Source organism: Osmia lignaria, chromosome 5 (assembly GCF_051020975.1).
Source record: "Osmia lignaria lignaria isolate PbOS001 chromosome 5, iyOsmLign1, whole genome shotgun sequence".
Classification (NCBI taxonomy): Eukaryota; Metazoa; Arthropoda; class Insecta; order Hymenoptera; family Megachilidae; genus Osmia; species Osmia lignaria.
In genome coordinates, this window is record NC_135036.1 from 9,955,047 (window position 1) to 9,970,243 (window position 15,197).

Consider the following 15,197-nt stretch of genomic DNA (forward strand, 5'->3'; position numbering starts at 1 on the left):
CAACAAGGAACGTTCGGTACTCGATATCGATCGGAAGCAGTAGTCTGGTCTCGGTGACATTAAGAACTTTCCACAGACCACTGTTTCCCAACATTTTGGACCACCCTATAACTCATTAATATTCAAACTACACGAACATACACGTTATGGAGGCGAGTATACAGGTTGGCCTGACATTTAGCTGGTTCCGAAGTATTCCACGGAGGAGGGGAACCGTAAGTACACGTGTGAGTATTTGTGCCGGAGCGTGGGCGATCTTCAACAACAACCTGTCCTCGGAACAATCGCCAGCGGTCGATCCTCGATAACGCTTACACGCTTTGCTTCGAATATAGCCCGGTGCGCGCGTTCCACGCACTTGACATACGCGATTTTCGGTCACGCGAATAAATAAAATGAAAATCTAACGACCGAGACCCGTGAAAATTCGTGCTAGACGGGACGATAATACCGGTCGCGAATCGATTGGCCTTCGACAAACGCGATGACGAACTCTAGAGGCAAGGAAAAATCAATTTCACGGCAAAATGTTTCGGCAACACCCACGAGTGGTTGTTCAAAGTAGGCCAGGCTAGAAAGTGAATAAGAAAAAACGTGGAAAGAGACTGGGAAGGGATCGATCGACGAGGGAACGAGAAACACAAGAGGAACCCGCACAATACCCCGTTTGTTCGTCCCCTTCTTCCCCGCGATCGCGACATCCACCCCCTGTTACCGTGTGCATATTAAACTGAATGACTGGCTTTGATCGAAACGTCGCGAGTATTTATGCGTTTTCTCCGCAGCGGGATGCGATTATCGCGATCTTGAGACGATTTCACTTGTCTCCGATCGGAAACACCCAACGAGTCTCTCGTTCGTTATGAAACGAGACACGGACGCGGTGACTCTAGATTTTAATTGCTGCGTCGAGCAACATTTAATGGGTATGGAAAGTCGTTAAAATGAAAATGTAACTACTTTTGTCAGAGCGAAATCGATTCGGTGTCATAATTTAATATCTCCTTGATCAATGTGCGACTTTAAAATAGAAGATGAACACTTTGGTGGCAAAAAAAGAAAGCATCATCCTGTAAATCGAAGGTGGAACGTGACCATCTATGCTTAAGAGGTACACGCAGCCTGCTACATCGGTTAACTTAACCAATATTACAACGCAATATTCACGTAAGAACCATCGAGAGCCCACGCAACACCCGTTGACCATAAATCAAGCCGCGAAAAGGTCCAAAGGAACGAATGAGATCGCCACGACTGGAGGCGACGAAAATAAAAAAAGAAAGAAAATGAAAAAATATGTGACAAACAGCGCTCACTTTGACAATCGGCAACCGTGGGCGAGCCCTGCGTGCACGTTCCAGGATTTCCGTTGCTGCTGGGTGGCTGGACGGCTCCCAAACTTCGATAACCCTCGTCTGACATCTCGCTACAGTTGTCCGAATGTTCTCCATCGCCGTGAGGAGATTTGCTGCTGTAATGCGCGTTACTCGTCACGTCTTTGCCGAAGTTCTCCAACACCGGCTCCTCCTTGATCGCCGGAGGGCTAGGTGTCGGGCTACGACTACTGGAATCTTCGCGACACTTGTAATTATAGATCGTCGGCTCGTACTTCGGCGTGTCGTCTTTCTCTACCGCCCTTCGCGCCACGCCACCCTCTACCACGTATCGTTTCGTGAACTCCTCGGACAGGGCTGTTTTCGCGCGATTTTCCTGCTGGAGATCCTTCCTTGCATCCTGCAGAACAGATCGGAGAACAACCGGTCAATTTAAAAATATTCTATCACCGATCTATACCTGGCCTGATCTATAACAGCCAAGTAATTCATCGCTTACCTTAACTTCCTGATGCCTTCCATGATGGGCCGGCGAGCGGGCATCCTCGTTCAAACTTCTGCTGGGCGAATCAACGACGCTGCATCCGATCCTCGCGTGTTCCCCTTTCGTCGCAGGGCTGTTCGATCTGAACTGTTGCGCCTTCGGGGTGGGCGATCTCGATCGTTGTTTCCCGAAATCGACAGGCTGGTGGCTCGGACTGGCGAGGAATTTCCTCTGTGGCGTGGGACTCCTCGACCGATTGATCTTCCTCTGCTCGTCGTTCGTCTGTTGTTTACCGGCTGCTGGCTGGTGAGGCGTGGGAGATCGGGAACGATTGCTGGAAACGCTTCTGGCCGCGTGCAGCTGCGTCGACGGCTGATTCTGTATACCACCGGCGCAAGAACCGACGCTAGACGCCGAACTTCGCCGAGTTCTAGGAGGTGATCTGCGGATCAGCATCACGTTTCTTTCTTATCTAATTGGACCAGGCAATTATGCTAGTTGGCCCGCTAAATATCACTATTTCGCGTTGGTAAATTAAGTAATTATCATTTCAATTTACTATAGCGGTCTTTGGCCCTTCTAAGCATATTTTGCCTGCCTCCTTTATACGATCAATTGTTAGAAAAGTACGCGTCAAAAATGTTAATGTATAAATTGTTAGTTTAAATACAACGAAGATTTTCTGAAACTCAAAGTCTTTCCTTTCAACGCTCCATATAATTTCCCGAGGCTCGTGCATCGTGCTATCTCGAACAGGCGATAGAAAATCTCGACGGAATGAATGACTGCGGACAGATAAATGACACCTTAGAAGCAGAAAATTACTCACCTTTCGTAATGCACCTGCGCGCTGCCAAGGTCGAAGGACCCTCCAGCCTTTTGAATCAACTTCGCTGAGATCATCGAGCGATGCGCTGCAATGATGGAAAAAAAGAATGGAAAAATGGATGGGTACACATGCGACGCTGAACAGGTGATTACACAATCGAACAGGATCGATATTTTTCTGCCGTTTTTTTTCTTTTTCAAAGAAGAAGCTGAACGCGTCACTAAACGTCATTTTAAATTAATATCCATAGAATATGAATTTCTATAGGCTAGACATCTTTGGAAAAAAATGTCTTTCTTTTTAATGATGACCATGTTGAGCAAAACAAAGTTCTCGTATAATGCGGTAAAATGTAAGGGTTTACTTACAGGTTCTGCATCGACACGGGTCATGTTTGTCCAAATAGTGACTGAGGGTGTCCCAGCCTCCACCGACTCGCACCATAACGTGACTTCGTAGAATTCGCACGAAAATCAACACTTTTGTGTCTCCAATTCGATACTTTCCCTCGGATACACGGATCATAGGGAACTGGGTAGGGCAGGTGCACCTCTCAACCAGATCCCGAACCTGAAACAAAGAATTTCCAATTAAGATTAGTAATAATATTCGTAATTGCCATTGTCAGACTCGATAAGAATTTCCTTTTCACGATTAATAGACACGTCGGACAAACTCAATACCGTAGGAACAAGTTGACGGAACAAAGCAAAGCGAACACGAGTTTTCCGTCGCGTTCTTAACGCATTTTTTTTTCATTTTTCATCATTTTTCGAACACGGAGTGAAAGCAGAAACTCCGCGCCCTATCTGTCTGTCTGTCAAACGCTCGCGGGCTCGCGCGAGCGTAATTCCTCGCCGGTTTTATCCAGTCGCTTGTTAATTTCGTTCCGCCCGTCGTCGACGCGTGCTTTCTTTACGCGTATAAACGATTTGTTTTCTTTTCCTTTTTCGCCTTTTTTTTTTTTCAAAAAGGAAACGAGGTGACGTTCAACGAAGCGAAGTCTGACTACGTGTCAATTCTGCGTTCGAAAATTACACGCTTGCAAATTGTAGCTTCACGGTCAAGATTTATGCCAACGTTGCAAATTGATTTTGTATGCTTCTCCTTCCTTTGTATGCTGTTTTTTTTAGCGATGTTATACAGATTTATCTTGATTTATGTTCTTTCTTTTTATTCGAAGTGGAGATATTCTCGATTGACCCAGACAAGGGTTCGATAATTAATCACAATCAGTTTGAGAAAAATATTGAAATTTTCGCGGGAGTGGTAAAAAATCATTTATGATCTCAGAGAACACCCAAGATCCCGACAGAATTACACGATACGCTGAGACAAGCAGCCCCGTTATCCCAACACGGGGAGAACTTTCCTCTCGCGGCGTATTAAGTCGGCCGCGTTATTGATTACGCTCCGTTATCGGCGCGTCGAATCGGCTGATATAAATATATATCATTTACGTGCGAACACCCACAGGCGGGCGGTCTCCTGACACGAGGAACGGTGAAAATTATTTATTACCGGATCATAGAACCGCGCGAACCCGACTGATTCTTAGCCACGGGGCTGCTCGAACAATTCCCTCCCTGCCTCTGCCGATGACATTTTTCTCCCGCCAAATGATTTACAATGCCGGCCACCGCGCAGCTTTCCTGAAATTTCCGACGAACAACACCCCTGTTCGGACGATCGATCGAAGGAAAATACTGCTCGCCGTGAGGCTACAACACTGTCTGCTCTGGTATTCAGACTTTAATTCTGATTGGAGAGGGTTGGCAAGAAGAATGAGACGAATAAGGTTCAGGGGAAAGAGGGGACGTGTTTCATTCTAGGTTTAATTAGGGGATTCGGTGATGAAGGTGTGGCTGGGTTCCTGGGCCTCGTAACTGGAGGGTGGAGACGTCAATTCTTGAAACGTACTCGTTTTCGAAGGTAGAGGTGTATTGAGAAAAAGGGCCAATATTCGAAATTATAGCATTTAAGTTTGATCGATATAGGCACCGTGCGTCGCCGACTCTCCGGATAAGGGGAAGAATTTTTAATACCTAAATTCTGATATTTTAATATTTTAATGCTCGAAAATTTATAGCTATATACCTGTTTTAATACTCGACAAACGAGTTGCCTTTCCAATATTAATTAGTATAATTAAATGATAAGTATTTCTTGGGAATAGATCTATCTACATAATACCACTTAATCATCTCTGTTGAAGATCAATGTAATCTTCCACTTGTTCGCAGCTTATTTAATCATAAAATCATAAAATCCTATCGATGTTTCGCGTCAGCTGTTTCGAAACGCTTGAAACGTCGAAGGTGGAAAATCACCGATTATCGAGGGAAAGGAAACGATGAACGATTTAATCGTCGACACGATCAGCCGATCGAGAATGCCAGAAGCGTACTCGTTGTTCCTGTTGACGTGGATAGTTTGCGTCACGTCGTTTCTTGTTCCAAATATTTCGTTTCTGGTGACGTTGAATGCTAGACACACAGGATGTATCTGTCCCATAGTAATTAATAAATTATGCAAACCCATGGAAAGGTGTCGAGATTCAGGCAATCCTGACTCCAATAACAATTACCTGAATCGATATAACGATACGTAACACCTGTTCGACATACTTTTACTATTACGATATCAACAAAAATGAAACATTATCTATATCCGTTCAATCAATCCTTTTTCTAATGGTGAAGGGATTAAGATTTATTCACTTTTTTGCAGATTATATTCAATACAAAAAATGTCACATTAGAAGGGAGCGTCGACGTCGATTTTAATAATGCTACTCTCACAGGCGACCTTTCCTACTGTCCGCTTTGCGACACACCAATTGTCCACGACCTATTAACTTTCTAGGCTACATATTTCCTGCTCGACGATAACTATTTTTCTATCACGAATCATTGTTATCTTAATTATTTTACGACGATCAGAAGCTTAGAGTGATAATGAATAAAAGAAAAATGAATTTTTTCACGATTCAAGTGGTCGATGAATTCTCGCATCCTCTTTCAGCTACCTGTGTCTTCGATGCACCCAACGAAGGGTGACGAAATTTCCTAATCACTCTCCCCTCTTCCACGCCCCCTTTCTCGACCAATGCACCGATAACGAACTGTATTCCGTATCGTTAGGTTAGCCTCTATTACGTAAGTCGGCCTTGCATTATAGCATCATAACCATTCATCCTGTCCGCTCACCTGCAATGCGCCACACGCTGCTTGTGTTCCCGAACGATACGCGACTGCACACAACCGACGACTAAACAAGAAACGTTAACCAATTTGGCTATCTCTTTGACTTTTGACACATGAATTTTTTCGAAAAGTTGAAAAAATAAATTTGTCACCAGTCCGAAGTCAAAGATCGTAAGGATTTGAGAATTGGAAATTTACTACGAAACGAAGGAGAATAATTCCATGAATTTTCCATTGGTTCCCGGTTCGAGGGAAAGTTTACTGGAACCTCTGAGAAAATCGTTTCACGAGAAATAGGAAGACTCGAGTCGCATTGCTAACCGAACTAATGAGACCAACGTAATTCCTCGTATCACGGTGTAATTACTGTTTACGCGATCGCGAGCATAGCTGTTACGGGACGACGATCGTTGCCTTCTTCCTTCTTCCATCGTTCGATCGCGAAAAATCTCGGCTTTTACCGTGTCTCTTAGACGTCCATGATCCTGAGCTTATTGAAAAACCAACACGCCTCTTCCGTGAAACGCTAATAATACGTCTTTATGGAAATTTTTACGAGCACCGTTCTTTTCGCTCAAGCGAAACACGTGTGTTCTGTGAGAATAAATAAACAGCGTCTGCTTTTCGAGCGGAGAAAACGAAAACAACGAAACGGGAATAGTTTTTATTTTTCCAAGTAAAAGTTTCAAATTGAACGGGATTCAACGATGGAAGAACAACGCTTCGGGCGTGCAAATTGGTTCGCGTGAAGTTAACGAAGGAAACGCGAGATAGCAAATCGCGCGCTTTATACCGGAAGTCGATCGCGAGAGGGAAGCGACAAGCGATCTGGAATAATTCCACGAGTAAGCTGAAACTGGCTAGAGAAAAATTCGAGAATTAATTCGACTGTGTTGCGTCTGTGTGGGTGGCGAACCATTCTCTCTTTCCAGCAAGAGTAATTCAATATTATTTTTACTCGTGCCGTAGATCGTTATCCGTGATCTTGACCTCGCTAAATAATGCTCTTCTCTCGATATTAATTTCATGCCTAAATTACGACAAGATGAAAATTTCCTTTAAAGCAAGAAGGATTAGCGCACCTATGCTAAAGTTCACGGCGAGGTCAGGCGGCGAAGTAAGGAAAATCCTATCAGAAATTAGTTTCCTTGGCGTTGTTATGTTAATAGACACGTCGACACGCGGAAGTATGCTCGCGACACGGGTACGAAAGGTTGTTGAACAAATGAGAAGATCCTTACGAGTTTATTGCCTGCCATCGATGAGATCGGCCTCTTCGCCGATGGCTACCACACTGGAACACGCATCAACGCGTGTTTCCTTTGAACCAACTAGGATAATTTTAACCCTTAAAGTACCTAACGGGATGTCTTTCTAAATCCTAGAAAGACCAAGTAAAATTTATCAGAATTTTCACTTCCTTGCTAAATACCGATCAAGAGGAATTCGTGTGAAGTAAGAAAAAAAATGTCGTCGACATTTATTAACACGCCGTATACACGGCAGAGAAAGTGATGGAAGCTCCGTTGGAGATCCTGATCGCTATCTGGCCGGTATCGCCGGCAGCCGATCTTCCCAGGAGGATCGGCGCGAGGGGCGTTCTCGTGAGAAGACGAACAGAGAAGAACGATCCGTGTTGCTGTTGGTTCCGTGATCGCGATCCACCGTGGTGGTGTCTTGATCATGAAAATGAGTTGCGCTGCACGAGCTCGTTTTCCGGAGAAAATGAAAGTCCCCGGGGAGCTAGGAGATCGATGTCCCTTGGAATTCTCTTAGACAACAATGTTGCAGCTTCTCCGAAATTAATTCAAACGAGAAAGATTCACTTTCAAAGGGTCAAGGGTTAATATTTCCCTTACTATTTCACACAACGAGGTATAGCAGTCGAGTTTATTAAAACACCGACCTATTTTTTCATTTCAATCCACATTTATCAAGAAGCCGCATTAACGATAGATCTAAGAGGCTGTTAAAATCTTTGTTCTAGTTACGAATGTCCACAGAGAGATGCTTCTCTCTTTCTCCACCCTCTGTTGAAAGTTTTTAGATAAGAAAAAACAGGGTCCGTTCTGTTGACCCGATTTTCCTTTGTCTCCTGCAGATACTTCCAGATCTTTTCAATTGCAGACCGTTCCTTTCTTATCGAAGTGTACTCGCTCGTTCTATCAGTTGACTTACACTGTTCTTGCGCTTGAATAAACTCTGCGACGTATCTTAGAGATTGGAATTATTTGAAGATACCATTGCTCTTTATCTGATACGGAATTTGGGTTAAAAGGTCGCTCTTAGAGTAGGACTTATTAAAATTGGAATGAAGATAATGTTTCGAACGATGAATTATTAGAGAAAATATGGCAATCAATGTACAGAAGGATGAACGAGCGAAGAAGGAACGTTTCCTGGTCAAGTATCGAGCAAAAAGTATTAAACAAGCCCTCGAGGGCGGACAATCCGGGCAAAGTGAAAAAGAACGATAGCTGCTTACTAATTAGGGCCGGTGCATTGATAAATCGGGCCGATTATTAAAAGTCATACGAACACGAAGGCGTGGCCCGCCTACACGACCCTTTTCTTTCTCCTTCTTCGGCCTCCTTCTTTTTGTTATCCTGCCAGGCTTGCGGTTTTGCGGCGGGCAAAAATCGCGCGACCGGAACGAGCTACGATCCCTTCTTCTTCTTACTCTTAATCGTGGACAATGGAAAATTGAAAATAGACATCGATATTTAGAAGAGAATCCGTAATTCGGTGTCTAGAATGATCGGATCTATGTCTCAGATTATTCGAACACCAGCATTGGTTTCAGAGAAGCTCGACTCCGCTTTGTACCGCGTCAACGCGAATGGAATCGTGAAAAAGCATTGCACAGCACACTCATCCGTGCATTCTTTTTCAATGCTTCCCGATCAATCCCGCACAATGGGACTCGTTCAAGCAAGCAGCTTTAGTTAGCGCGATTCGAGCAAAAGGAATTAATTAACGCGTTCGCACCTGACAGTTTTTCATTCAACTCATTTTTAAACGGAATTAATAAAAGTTGTTCCTCGAACACTAATCTTTTGTTTTCGCAAACAAAAAAAAACCTGTAAAATGTTCAAAGGATCCCAAGTGTTTCAAGAATCGATTATTTATGAAAGCGATTTATCGAAGTGTTTCTTGATACTCCGTTTAACTGTTAAATGAGACATCAAGGAGAAACCAACACCCCATACATCAAAGTTAATTCAGCTATTGTAATCAATGCGCGCGTACAGCACGTGAAATGTAATATGCATCAGGCAATCGAATTCTTTTCTCCGATTTCCTTCGATCGTCTGATCGTGGCCAGTTAATGGTAATAGCGGGCACGATACGTCGATGCAAATCACAGGAAAATGTCCCGTACGATCGGCAGCTGTATAATAGATTGATTTTAAAGGCGTGCCCGCGCTGCTGCTATGCAATTACTCGATGATTCCTAGAAGCATCGATCTTAAAATGCGCGGTTATGAGCTTGGGAATCGTGTACAAGCGAGTCGTGAAAGGAAATCCTTTCGTTTTGTGGGAAAAACTCTCCTTTTTCCACTCGATCGAACGAGGATCGATATGTAACAAATAGCAAGATTGAATTAATTTTTCATCACTCTCAGGCCGATTAAAAATATCGCTTCACGGATGAGTGAATCGTGAAAAGAAATTCTTTCGTCTGCGAGGAAAATATCTAACGGTCTAGCAATGAAATTTTTCTTCTCTGTAGAATTGTTCAATTGCTCAATTTTCAGGGAGATTGCAACGAGATTGTAAAATGAAATCACGTGCAAGGTTCGTGAAAAATTCTTCGAGTCTCGAAGCGGAAATAAGACGAAGGGAGTCGTGCTGGCATGGGTGGACACACGAGCGAACAGCTGAGGTCGTAGCTCGCGGGACATAGCGCCACAACGTATTGATTGCAGAGACGCCGGCGCCGCGACGCTGCTGGTCTCCGCCATAGAACCTGCGTCGCGAGCCGTCGTGTTTGCGGGAATTCACCTGTCGCGTGCGCGCCGATGCCGCAACGAATCGGAAATGGCAAATAAAAATACTCTAACTCATTAACAATATCCTATTTACAAATTTTCTCCCTTCAGAAAAATTCTGTTTTGAAATTTTCCATCTATAAGGGATGAAACAACCCCTCTACCTTATCGCACGTGAAACTATTAATAATTCATTCGTTTTAAAATTCAACACCTGGCTAAAAGACGATGCTCTCCGCACACATTTGCCATTCGAAGAAGCCATCGCCTTCACGAAGGACGTCCGAATTTGAATTCGACGACTTTTCTGCGAAGGAGATTCCCGTGGACGAGCTGGGGCTTCCGAATAAGGAATTTTACGTCGAACTTTTATTTACGGTTCCCGTGTAACGCGTGGGTGAAGGATTCGGGGAAACTCGCTCGAGCGAATTTCGCGTAAATATCAATGTTTGGTTTAACGCCTTGTACATTCTTGAAAAAAATGATAATTGCCGCTTTAATGAAAATCATTTTTTGAAGACAGAAAATTGAAAGATTAATAAGAGATGTCTTTTCACCCCAGCTCTAATATATATCAGGGTTGAAATATTTTGGCCTCTTGAAACAGCCCCTCACCCTACCGTTTATCCACTCTGCTCTATCTCGTACTTGCACTCGGTGAACATGCTAACGAGAATTCCGAGAGAGAAGCTCGAGAGGCTAAGAAATTCCGTAAAAAAGCCTGACGGACTAAATTGGGTCAGGAAAGAAAACAGGAAAAAGAGAGAGAGATTAAAGCAGCGTATGACAAAGCTTTTCCTTTCTATTCAATATCCCAGGACAATTCATTATTCTATGAATACGTGATCTACATAAGTATGGGTCAATCGTGACCCAGAGAAATTTTAACGATTCGCATTCCACGTACAGACATGGACGAAGGGACAGGGGATTTGAAGTTCTTTGCTCAGAATGACATCTGTCGCACCCTTTTTATCGTCAACCGCTATTTATTTAGTCCCTTGTCTTCTTTGCATCACGAAATCGTGATTCGAATTTAATCGGATGCCTCGAGAAGCTTAAAAATAGCAGTCGGAACAATCGGATAAACATTTCTCGGAAAGTGGTTGCGAACGACGATAAATCTTCACGGAAAGAGCCTTACGACCACAGTTTATAAAACATTTTACAGGCCGTACATTCTTTGTTTCATGCAATTCATTGGTTTACGATGTTTTCTCAGTGAATTCGTCAGAATTAAGTTCATATAAACTGTCTCAGTTCATTTGGGAAAGGAAGAAAATTAATTTCCAATAAAAATAAAATCCTCCCTTTACCAATCTGCTATTCGAAACAATTTCTCGGTAATTTTCTCAATTTTCCACGCTTTGACGACCTCTTCAAGTAACTCTATTACGTCAGTCATATAAAATGAACGAATTTGGAGAAGTGTCACCGTTTCCGTTCACCCCGATCGCAGGCCAGGCGGAAATCGGATTTCTGGTCAGCGCACCCTCCGACGTTCCCGGCAATCAAAGCCGTTTAGAAGCACTTCGAGTGCACTTTATTGGAATAACCTAGATGTTGCGATCGAGCCACGAGCAAAGGTGCCAACACCGCGTCGATTCCGCTTCAGGACACTCGACAGAGTTCTCGAGGGGCCACCAACTCAGGGGGTTAGTCGATTTTATTTTTTTTTTTTTCACAACCCCCGGCCATACGCGGTTCTAAACTCGAGTATTTGCGCAGAGAACCGACTTTAACACGAGTGTCTCGGTTCGTTGACATTCCGCGACGAGAAAACGCGAACAGCAATTAAAACGTTTGAATTGGTTGGCTCATGTTTTTTTTTTTGTTAGAGATGCTCTGCTGAGTTCCCAGACCGAGGATTAATTGGGGAAATCGAGTTTAGGACCATGAGTCACGAAATTTACTGCTCTAGCAAATTGTGGCTAATTATAGACAGAAGAATTTAGATTGTGGATTGTGGTAAACGAGTTTCATTTCATAAAGACGGATTACCGTGAAACGATGTACTTAATTAATTGCCTACTATGTTAATGATACACTGCAATTCCTGTACTCTGATAACGCAAGAATGAAAAAATTGAACGGATTCGAAATTCGAAATGAAAGGTGTAAAGAAATCAAAGGAATGGTTTCTGTTGAAAGTTGCCGACTGCAAAGCCGATAAACAGTGATTAGCTAAGAGTGAGACCGCAGCCAGACCTTGCACGGCTCGGTAGCCTTCTCTTCTCCCTATCTCAGGCTAATTGCACGTAATAACTAACACCGCCGTGTCGAGAGAGACTCGGACGCCATTTATGGTAGTTTCTTTCGCTTCTTACAGCGGGCAAGGATCAAAGGGAACAGAAGAGTCGTTCTTTCCATCTTCTTTTTTTCTTCTCTCATGTCATCGGATTTGCCAAGTCGGACGAACGGAAGAGAGAATGTCAACGCATCTAGTGGAAAAGGTCTCCGTTCGATCGAGGAATTTCTCTCGATCGACGACTTCTCTAGCGAGTAATTAACGGTGAGTAATGACCAAGCCGCCTTGGGCATGGGCAAGTGCGAACGACCTAGATTCGCCTCCATTTGCGAGTACGGTGTCGCCTAACAGAATGACGATTTCTTCTCTTTCTTTTTTTTTTTTCTTTTTTTTAAGTGAAACATTTCACCTCGATGTTCTAATTTATTTTCTAACGAAGAAATTTTTTCTTCGTATCACGAACGAGCCACGTGTAATTTCATCAAGCTTTCTGCAACTTCCTCGAAAGTTCTTCGAGGCCATCTCCAAGAACTTATTACTCACCATAAAATCGATACGATTTCTTCGCGTGTAATTAGATAACGATTCATTATCAGAGTTTACGTACTCGAGACAGCTGATTCGTCGTTGCGTCAATGATTCCAATGAAAAGAGAGAAAAATACATACGACAGATTCATTCGATGAGTAAGAAGTTAATATGATCCACGTTTAAGATAAAGGATTTAGAAGACATTCGCTAACTTTAGACGCTCATAGAGATAGGTATAAATGAATCATGGGTGTTTTCAGAACGCAGGATACGTCAGTGTTAACAACAATACTCGGAAAACCGTCCTGCGCTCTCATTATATTTAGAAGACCCGCCAGGAAGTCGGCAGTTTGCGAAACAAATGAAGTAGCTGAATCGAGAAGCAAAACTCGAACGATACTTATCGAGTAATAAAGATAAAGTTTGTTTAAAGACGATCATCAAAACAGTGATCAGCTAAATTTTTAACTATCACAATTTATAAGGAGATCGGTCTTTGGTTTTGTCAAAATTAAATTTCTTGTAAATTTTTTTAGTTCAGGATGTAAAAATAAAAAATTAGAAAGGAGACCTCGAAGGAATGAAATATCTGCAATATGAGGTCCACACGCGCGACCTCACACTAGTACACTGCTACTTATCACCGGAAATGAAACGTAGGACAAATATTAAGAAGTTGAGTCAATATTTCCCTACCGATAATGAGGCGTCTTCCGATAAAAGGAGATCCGAGGATGGCCCAAATTTTATCAATGAAACTATGAATGGTTAGATAGAAAGAAGAAATTCTATTTGAAATTGCAATAAAAGATTTAAGGGTAAACAAATTTGCTGAGATTCTAACAAATAAATAACCATCATGATTACTTGTTTCAAAGGCAATTGTCGTGGTACACGCTTTCCTTCTTCCCTTTTATCGACTCTCCCTCGAGCAATTCACGGAGCCGATATATCCTTGAAGTGAAAGCAGCTTTCCTTTCGTGGAAAACTTGAAGACTTTGCGCTTGAACTTGATACAGAAATGGGCTAAAGCCGATCAATACGTCCTTTTGGCGCTTGCGAAGCAAAGCTCTCCTGTTAGAATAGCCTGCCGAGAGCATGGTTCCGTAAGCTTCGTTCCAGGCCACCATACCCGTCGTTATCATCATGGGAATCTCCATAGGCACGGATATACAAGGAAAGAACGTCTAGACGAATTGATTTCTACCTTGACTTCGATTTCCAAACACCGAATTGGTAAATTTTCTCTTCTGATTCCATTCGAATGGACAATTTATTGGAGACAATGAAAATAAGAAATCACTGTACAATTTACCGATATTATCGATAGAATTTCCTTAATCTTACACAATAGAAACATAAACAAGAACGATTGTTGAAATCAATTGTTACCAATAGATTGCTAATCTTCTAAGATAAGGTATCATAAATAATTGTCACTTTCTAAGATTGCTACGACTGTACAGGATCAAAGTACGACTGAAAATTCTTTCTTAATAAACGTCAATAAATATTCTTGATCAAATACACGAATTTCGGAACGATCGTTTACAAGTTCGCGAATTTTACGCGATTCTAGAAACTCATCGTGAAACACGTCAGGTAATTCCACTGATTCACCGTAAGTAAAACTAACGTTGCGTGTTTTTCGGTGTTTAGATAAGATAAGCATGCTTGTCAGCCACCTCTCTAATCGACAGTTAAAACCTAACACTATGCATTTTTCGCGATTCGATACCTTCTACGACGCAGCTCGCGACTGGAAAGTACATAAAATGTTTGCGTGTAGCAAACCGAGACACGGTTGACCCAAATGTATTCACATAGATGGTACGACTAGAAGAATTCATTTATCCAATTGTCCTTTCTATAGTTCGATCAACTACGATATTTTACAGAGGTTCGTCTTTCCTTTGAATCGGAGCTTGCACAGGTATGCCTGTATGCAAATATGGAACCCATTAGGCGGAGTGTCAGATTTCTTGGCGTCCGTGTATGAATTCTTGCGGGTATGTATCAGCGGATCGCACTTCCCATTGAAAACATCGCGGGGCTATATCCAAACAGCGACGAGTTGGTAAATCTCTCGGATGTGTTTTAAAGCGCGTGCCGAGGATAACTTTACAGAGCTTGCGAGAAAATGAGACGGTCTTCTCGTATCAAATCTTCATGAGAAATGTTTCGAATTCGAACAGATTGTTACTAGAGAGGGAAAGAGAGATATACCTTGTCCAAAGGGAAATCTACACAGTTCGATCAGCGGTCCATGTGCGTTTCTCCCTCGTGGAACTCGTTAATGGAAAATTAAATTCAATCCCTTGTCCCTTACGCAAAGTGGGTCATCCGACATTGTCTAAAACGCGAATATTATAAATGAAAAATATTGCCTCGTTTCATGGAAATTTATATCAAAATTTCGACGATTTTGAAGAGCAACGCAGAAAAAGTTGGTGAATTTACTCGGGAACTTAATATTTCGACGCGGTACACGCGCGTTCATCGTCGTCCTCGCGAAAAAGTCGGCTCCAAGTGTTTTCCAGCTCGTTCCAGCCGGAACTAACGGCTCCTCGCCG

General features: G+C 42.8%; 1 protein-coding gene across 2 annotated transcripts in view; it reads right to left on the reverse strand.

Annotated features, from left to right (window-relative positions):
- Window positions 1-15,197, reverse strand: part of LOC117605072 (uncharacterized) — a 40,865-nt gene that overhangs the window by 4,053 nt on the left and 21,615 nt on the right. Inside the window, exons 4-7 of one of the 2 annotated variants that reach the window (XM_034325907.2) lie at window positions 3,016-3,217; window positions 2,648-2,732; window positions 1,834-2,248; window positions 1,317-1,734 (exon numbers count right to left, since the gene is read on the reverse strand). In XM_034325907.2, the coding sequence (XP_034181798.1) occupies window positions 1,317-1,734; window positions 1,834-2,248; window positions 2,648-2,732; window positions 3,016-3,217 (1,120 nt within the window). Of the gene's footprint in view, window positions 1-1,316; window positions 1,735-1,833; window positions 2,261-2,647; window positions 2,733-3,015; window positions 3,218-15,197 lie in introns of both variants that reach the window. The other variant, XM_034325906.2, reaches the window with a different exon arrangement.